This window comes from Alosa sapidissima, chromosome 22 (assembly GCF_018492685.1).
Source record: "Alosa sapidissima isolate fAloSap1 chromosome 22, fAloSap1.pri, whole genome shotgun sequence".
Taxonomy (NCBI): Eukaryota; Metazoa; Chordata; class Actinopteri; order Clupeiformes; family Clupeidae; genus Alosa; species Alosa sapidissima.
The window spans coordinates 19,202,830-19,211,192 of record NC_055978.1 but is presented as its reverse complement, the minus strand read 5'-3'; the positions used below and the strand labels follow the sequence as shown (position 1 = coordinate 19,211,192).

At 47.0% G+C, this 8,363-nt stretch overlaps 1 protein-coding gene across 1 annotated transcript in view; it reads right to left on the bottom strand.

Moving 5' to 3' along the window:
* Positions 1 to 2,498: 2,498 nt before the first annotated feature.
* The window catches only part of LOC121697432 (leucine-rich repeats and immunoglobulin-like domains protein 3), a 27,743-nt gene continuing 21,878 nt past the window's right edge, over positions 2,499 to 8,363 (bottom strand). Inside the window, 8 exon segments of the mRNA XM_042078956.1 lie at positions 2,499 to 3,397; positions 4,245 to 4,502; positions 4,756 to 4,896; positions 5,166 to 5,324; positions 5,579 to 6,037; positions 6,280 to 6,561; positions 6,915 to 7,235; positions 7,915 to 8,078. Of these exon segments, the coding sequence (XP_041934890.1) occupies positions 3,135 to 3,397; positions 4,245 to 4,502; positions 4,756 to 4,896; positions 5,166 to 5,324; positions 5,579 to 6,037; positions 6,280 to 6,561; positions 6,915 to 7,235; positions 7,915 to 8,078 (2,047 nt within the window). The 3' untranslated portion in view covers positions 2,499 to 3,134.

Genomic DNA, 8,363 nt, shown 5'->3' with positions numbered 1-8,363 from the left:
GTTGACGCATCCCCCAATGCCAGTCACTGGTGGTCTGAAGAATAGTTGATTTCCTGTCTTGTTTCTCTGGAGCCATAATCAAAGACAGGAAATTATTTTGGAATCCGGGGCTATACAACCCCCTCCCCCCTCCCTTCCTTGCCCGAGTTCCCCCTCACACACACATACACACACTACAATCTCCACCATGTCCCATCACCATCCCTAGGAGGAATCCATGTATTGGCAGCATCTCAACTCAGATTTTTACTTTGATCTGCCCCCCCCCCTCCCCCTCCCCCTCCCCACCCACCTTGTTTGGGGCACAGTTTGTTTCTGGATAACACTTGTTTGATGAACGTGCCCAGAGAACCACGAGTAAATAAACTGTCTAAGCTTCAACCAAACTGTTTGGAGGTTAATCACATCCACACGCACGACTTTAAATGTGCCAGAAGCAGATTGTTGAGATGAGCTGATGGACTATTCTTCAGCCATATGCTGCTGTATTCATCACTGTTTGTTTATTGTACTATTCTTAACTGTTCAGAACAATCCTACATGAAGCAAATGTGTCTAAATTCTGCATGGCAATTTACTGTTATTAAACTATGAAGACTATGAAGTTTTTTAACTATGATATTTTCTAAGGCTTAAGTCTGATCTACTTGTGTCTGTTCTCCTCTTTTTCTTGGTCTTTGATCAACCCAAGGCTGAGGGTCTGGGGCAGCAGTGGGTCAACGATGTGGATCTCACAGGCGGCCCGCGTCTCAGAACGCTGAGATTTGTCTTCCAGTGGATCCTCCGTCAGCAGCTGGCTCCCAGGTGTTTGGCTGTGTGCGTGTGTGTGTGTGTGTGTGTGTGTGTGTATGTGTGGCTCCTCCATCTTGAGCTAATCCCTGCATTCGCTAAAGCTCTGGCACCACTTCCAACGGACTGCTCTCCCCTTCTTTGCTCGTGGGGGTTAAATTTACTGTTGGCAGAGAGTGAGCGTGGCTGCCGACCGTGCATTCACAGCATGTTAAGCTTTCAGGGCTGGAGGGTGTGTGTGTGTGTGTGTGTGTGTGTTTGGGGGTAGGGAGTGGCGGGGGTTGGTGTCTGGAGTTTACATTAGCATGAATTACCAAGATCGAACACCCCACCTCGCTGGATGCAATCCCTAAATTCCCCTAAAACTCCTTTTCCTGGAAGCGAAACGCCAGCCACATTTTTTAAAATTCGGAGCTGAGGCGCCGGAGACTGTTTAGATTGCGAGTTTACCTGCGGGGATCCCTCATGCCAGAGAAGCCATCCCCGAAATCGCTCGTTTCAGACGGGGCGGGCGAGAGTCGCTTCCAAGACAGCTAGCCGGCACAAGCACACCTTTTTCCTTCCATGCCGAAATGAGGGAGGGGGAAAAAAACGATCTCTGGGAAAACAAACCTTCTAGGATGAGCGAGCCAGAAGACTGTTGGGAGAATGAGTCACTCGGCTGGAGCCGAAACACACCGAATGAACAGAGCCCCTTGTGGAGTGTGCAGGTGGGCTTGACTGGGCGCCTCCTCCCCCCTCGCTGAAAAAGCTCGGGAGACCTCATCAGGTGACCATCTCCTGATCCTCTGGCCTCTTGGCTCTCTGAACACGCCTGGCTCAGAAATCCCTTCCCAGAGTCAAGCAAACCTCTTTCCTGTTCTAGGATGGGTTAAGAGGAGGACTGGCCTTTTTCTCTCTTCTCAACAGTATATCCTCACATCCTTGACCCACCACACACACACACTTGCATGTCCCTGGTTCCTCCTAGGGCTTGGATAGCAGCAGTGTGGGGGGTCGAGATGGTCGACGGAGGTCGTCCGACCGGTTAGCCTTCCTGGAGGTCCGAGGTGGAAGCGTAGGGTGAGGCCACCCCCCGTGCTGCCAACCTCGCTGGCCACAACACGTCAACAAGGCCCTGCCAAGGACTGTGGGTGAGGGTAAGAACGGCCGCTCTGTCCTTGACGAGTGCAGCAAACTGGTGAAGACTTTGCCTTCACACTTTGTCCTGAACATAGACGCAGTGAGCTAATCAGGATTTATTGACTTGAAAATTACTGGATCTGTAGTAGAAACAAATTAAGTTTGAAGCAGTTTTCTGTTTTCTAAAAATGTAGCTTTAGGTTTACTACCTACCCCAAGTTAACTTAGTCAGGCTGGTCATTAATCCAGATTGTTTTAATACCCCAACAAATGATAGTAACAGTAAATTTAATACCACAACATTACAATTACTGCATACTGCAAAGAGGAAAGGCAGGTAGTTAGAAAAACTACTTTCACAAATAAATGAATGGTACAATGATAAATGAGAGCAAACTAAAGTTTCTTGAATTTCCCCTAGGGATCAATAAAGTATCTATCTATCTATCTATCTATCTATAACTTAGTTTAAGATGCACTTGCACTGAACCTGTAGTTAGGACTGCTGACCACACATCAGTTATCAACATAGATTATACTAAGATAAAAGGGTGCAAGCTCATAATGAATTGACAATCACAGCCAGATGAATGTACGTAGCAGCACATGTTATGGTGTTTTATTAGGTTATGGGTATGTGCAAAAGAGTGCTTTACTCACCAAATAGCTTAAGCATGAGTAACTGGATACACTTGGTCGCAACATTTCAACAACTTTACATTTTGAGGGGAAAAAGTAAGCAAAAATAATGGCTTGTATGTACACTATTAATTTACAAAATATACTTAGACTTTGTATAAAAATGTATATATATATTTATATATATTCAATATCTTGTATTGATGTCTTTTCCCAAAAGTAAAAAAAGACTTTATTACTATACCCCAGTAAAGTCTGCATTTACTTTGAATGGTTTCTTATCAACAGTTTACATTCATAACTTTCACAATGACAAAAGGTCCGTCCATGGAAATGTTCATTTATCCTTTCACAAAGACAAAAAAGGTCCGTACACATCATTGTCAATTCATCCTTTCACAATGACATAGAAGTCCGTACATGGAATTGTCCATTCATCCTTTCACAAACACCAAAAGGGTTCCGTACGTGTAAGTGTCCATACTGAGGTAGCACGTCTGTCTTTTTGGTCATCCTCTTTCAAAACGAAGCTGAAAAATTTCCCATCAAAATGAGTTCATCGCTGGCTAAATGTAGCAATGTCGCTACGTGCTAGCCTGTGTGGGTCCTTGAAATTGTCCTTCTGTCCTGTTGATGTCGATTGGCTGCTCGTAGATGCCCAGGCTCTGGTCCTGCACAACGTCCTCATATCTCGGGGCGGGGTCCTTGTCTTCCTCGTGGCCGGAGTCGGCTTCCAGGGCGGCGTAGGGGTTCTCGTGGAGCGTGACCCCATTTTGGGTCACCCCGGTTGCTGTGAAACCAGGGTACACTTGTTTGGAAGGCCTCCACGGGGCTTTCCCAAATGTGCCTAAGAAAATGAAACACACCGTTAGTCTGATGTGCTAGACAGCTTGACTCAAGACAGCTTGAGTTTCTTATAAAAAAGCTGAGCATGGTCTTACATTTGGTCTCAAGGACATATACAATCCTAAAATCATGGCTGTAGAAAGATTTATTGCTAAATTAAGTACATTGGTCAATCTGTCACATTACCTAAAGTACACTGCTAAAGCCTGCTGCACAGCTGGACTTAGTTAAGATCCAATACAGAGTTTGTCCTTTGATCTGAACTTTCTTCAACCTCAGCTCACCAAACCGCCGTTTCCGCTCTGACACGTACGGATTATTACAATGCTAATGGCCGATTCATTTGTGTTAACAGTTTAGAGTCAGTGTTTTGGATTTACACTTGCATCGGATTTCAAGTCTAGAAAAGCAAAAACCCTCTGAATTGTTCTCTTAAGTTTTTCTGCCCTTGGGGAATGAACTGAACTCTGTGGGGTGTGGTGTAAGCCCAATGTTTGGCAGCTGGCTGCACAAGTCCTCAAAGGCTTATCTCTTTTGGCACTGGAATTCAGGGCTGAAAGACTTCAAATGGTATCCTTGTCTCACCCTAGTGCTGACTTCTGAGCATACCAAACACATCTGAAAGTAATGGATGCTTGAACTGTGCCATACTACAGGCAGGGATATACTTCTCAATTTATGTCAGTTATGGCTACCCAAAGCTTGTAAAAGCCTGTGATATTTGTTATTGTCTCAGTCATGCATTTTAAGAGTGAGCGTCTTAAAGACAAGATAACAGCGCACCTTAAAGTCAACCAAACTACTACGGACATGGACGTATTTCCCAAAAATATGACAGACAAACGTACCCATGAAGCTATTGGAGGGGGGACGTGGCCGCCTGTAGTCGCCGCAGTCTTGGTCCACCAGGTGGGCAACACTGTCATTCGGGGCGTGCAGTGTCCCTGGTAAGCTGGCACTGGGAAGCTGCATGAGGACGCTGGAGGCCATGTGGTCGTAGGAGTCACCCAAGCCGGACGGACAGGGGAAGTAGTCCCTCTTCTTGTTGCTGCTGAGGCTGCCGCTGTAGGAGTCAATGCACATGGGTCTCTGGTCCATGCCACAGCCTGGAGGAGGGTGATGGTAATGGGGGAGAGAGGTTAGACCAGGAGAAGCATATTGGAAATCCTTAACTCATGCTAATGGCAGCACTGTAGTTTCAGCGCAGTACAAGAGGATTCTGTGCAATCAACTGAAAAAGGTGCTATAACAGACATATGACAACAGAAGGGATGAGTTAGAAACAGAAGATGGAGGAATAGAAAATAAAAGAATAGAGGAGATGGTGGAAGAGACACAAATTGAAAGACAGGTTTCTACCTGAGAAGACATCAGTAGGGTCTGGTCCGTACAGGTTCCCCTGTTTGAGGAGCGAGCCAATAGGGCCCTGGTAATGGCAGAGCAGAGGATCAATGGCCGCCTCCATGTCCGCTTCACTTCCTGTATCCAGTTGGCATAGACCTGAAAGACAAAAACAACAGCACATTTACATTTATTCACAAAAGTACTGTATAACATGTGTGCTTGTTAATATCAAAGCCATGAACTTAGTGCTGTTAGCACTCTGCTTCAACAGATGAGTACAGGGGACAGAAGATGCTATTAAGTCCAGTAATGTTCTGATTTAACCTTGTGCAAAAGCAGCTGGAAGACCAATGGGGCAATTCTAATACCAAAGAGCACTATGAAAAATGCATTGTACTCTGCTCGTTAAGTGATTTGGGTCTTACCATTCATGTCTTTGGGCTGCATATAGAAGCCTCCCATCGGTGGAGCCATAAACTGATGGCTGCTGCTGCTCTCGGACGGCACATATCCATCCTGGCGGTCTGCTAATGTTCCCTGAGATGACAGGTAACTGGGAATGTCGGCTGGAAGGTTCGTTTCATCTTTGAGGAAACAAGAATGGAACATGGTCAATTATAAATGCCTGTATCTTGTTTTAATGCCTTGGAATGACTCCAATTTTGCAGTATGTCAAATCAATGTGATTGTTTCTTCCTTAAAACTTACATACAATGTACCTACATGCACAAATTGCATATGTAGAGTAAAATGCATATCTGTGCCTGAATTTCACTTTTTAGCAAGAATTTCCATTTCTATTCCACTTTCTCCATAACAAGACTGAGGCAGCGCTCACCTGTGTTGGTGACACTGCAGTCCTCGTTGCGCCGGCGCGTGTGATAGATGATGACCACCCACACGAGCGAGGTGCCCACCACGCAACACACCACAGCGATAATCACAATGCCCACTGTGGTCCAGCCATCCTCGTCCGGGTTGGTGGAGGTGGGCTGTGGCTGACTGGAGTCGCAGTTCGGGTTGGGCAGCACGGCCAGGCGCAGGTGACCGCGCTCCGTGCCCAGGGGGTTGGACATCTCGCACGTGTACTTTCCTGCGTCGCCCTCGGCAGCGTCCACAATGATGAGTAGCTGGTTGCCGGCGGCGAAGAAGTGACGCTCGGTGACCAGCAGCGGGCTGTCGTCTTTGGTCCAGTTGAGGCGGGGAGGGGGACTGCCTCCGGCGATGCACTGAAGCACGGCCGTCTCACCCTTAGCAACAGTTCGGTCGGTCAGAGGACGCAGGAACGAGGGGGTTTCTATGAAGGAAAATATAAATCACATTAGAACAAACACATTTATGAACATAATGGAAAATTGTTACTGGAATAAAAACAAAGAAAAATTACACATGCCAAAACCACCCAAGTACATTCCAGCACGATTCTACTGCTTAACACAATTAGTGTTAGTCCACATTTCTAGGAATAACTAGGTCAGTATATGATCAATTTATATATACACACACAATGTGCTGTCATAGCGATTAGCTTGTTTTTACCTAGCACAGTTAGCGTAGCATTAGCAGATATGGCTCCGGCTGTATTTTGGGCAGTGCAGCTGTACACGCCAATGTCCTCAGTTTTCACATCCACGATGAAGAACACGTCGTCCTCGGGCATCACGTGCATTCGCCGCTCGCGGGCAGCAGGGAAGTCAGTGCCACCGTCCTTCTGCCAGGCGATCTGGGGGGAGGGATGGCCCCCTGCGGCACACTCCAGTCTGGCAGTCGCACCAGCTCGGATGGTCAAGTCCATGGGCATTTTGGTGAAGGAAGGTAGCACTGTAGGACAAAAGGTCAATTTCAATTAGCTCATTTGTTTCAGGGTGATTATTTGGTCAAGACCTACTAGAGGATGGAGCTTAGATTTGTACTTCACGGGCCCATTAGCTTCTACAAAAATTACACAAAAAAACTACAAATTACAAACTGCAAAACATTAAAATTAGGTACAAACTCCTTGTGAGTACTTTTTCTTTTCTTACTAACACTAATACTATAACACATATAATATACTAATATACAGTATTGGTGCGGCAACCATTTTCCTTGATTTTGTCTGATTTGACGAACATGACGAATATAACTTGTGCATGGTGATGTACCATTTAATACGTGAAGACGCGGTCACTTACTGTTGACTGTGAGCTTGGCCTTGTTGGAGTAGGACGAGCCAAAGTGGTTGGAGATGACGCACTGGTACTTCCCCTCGCTGGAGAACTCGACGTAGCGGAGCTGGAGGGTGGTGGTGTACTCCGTCACCTCGCCGCCCTGGGCCCGCACGTGCGCCTGGTTGTGGATCTCGGCATCGTTTAGGTTCTCGTTGTCCTTCTTCCAGGCGAACGTCATGGGCGAGTCGCTGGAACTGGCCGCCGAGCACACGAAGGTCACGTTGGTGCCCTTAATGGCCGACTGGGTCTCGGGCTGCACCGTGATCTGAGGCTTGGGGAAGTCGTCTGTAAACACACACACACACACGCACACGCACACGCACACGCACAACAAAATGCACAGTGTGAGCCCAGGGTTTCAGCAAAATACAAAACATGCAACCAAACAACCAAATTAAAATAGCTCTTTCTGGATCCACACAAACCACATTGACAGGGATGTCATCTATAAACCATGCAGAAAAGATGTAGAGTGAAAACCCAGGGTTTCAGAAAAATACACCAACTCATGTAGACAACCAACTCCTAGTTGGTCCACGTGAATTTGACCTAATAAACGGTCCCAAATAATATCTTCGGACACACCGTACTGAGGAAAATCACCACATTAGTGCCCCCCCCCCCCACCCCACCACCACCCCAGACACCTTGTGAGCTAATAGGAAAACCACTGCTTTTCCAGCTCCTTCCATTACACATTTTCCACCTGCAAGCACAAAAGACTCGTGCAACAGCGACCATCCAAACAAGCCCAAGGAGGGAGGGAGGGAGGGAAAGATGGGTGGAAAAAAGAGTGGACATGTCCACTCGCTCAGCCCAGACCCTAAACCCGCTTGGACAGTGAGAGAGAGAGAGAGAGAGAGAGAGAGAGAGAGAGACTGAGTTCAACCTGGCCCTCCTGGGTTTGTTTGAACAGTAACAAGCGAGCTGCTAGTGAGCAAGCGAGCCGGCGAGGCAAACTCACCACAAACAAACTGGTCCTGGCGGACGATGAAGACGCTCTTGGCCTTGAGCATCTGGGGATGGGCACAGCTGGCGTTGACCAGCGGGAGGAAGGCGTGCTCGGCCACCCACTGAGGGAACCACTTCAGCTGGCAGTCGCATAGCAGGCTGGACGTGTTGAGGTGGCTGTCGGCGAGAGAGTAAGAGAGCAAGAAGGAGAGAGGAGGGAAGAAGGTGAAGGAGGTAGAGAAAGAAGGAGAGAAAGAGAGAGGATTAATGACTAAATCCAGAATGAGCACATGATCGAATATGTATATCATGAAAAGTAGAGTAAAGCAAAATAAACGTACTGTACATGGAAGCATGACTTAGCACAGAAGTTAAACTGTACGGTGCATTATATTAGCCGTCTGTCTAAGACTAGAATCAGAATTGCACAGGGGAGTAGGGAACATGCAGGAGCAGAAGATG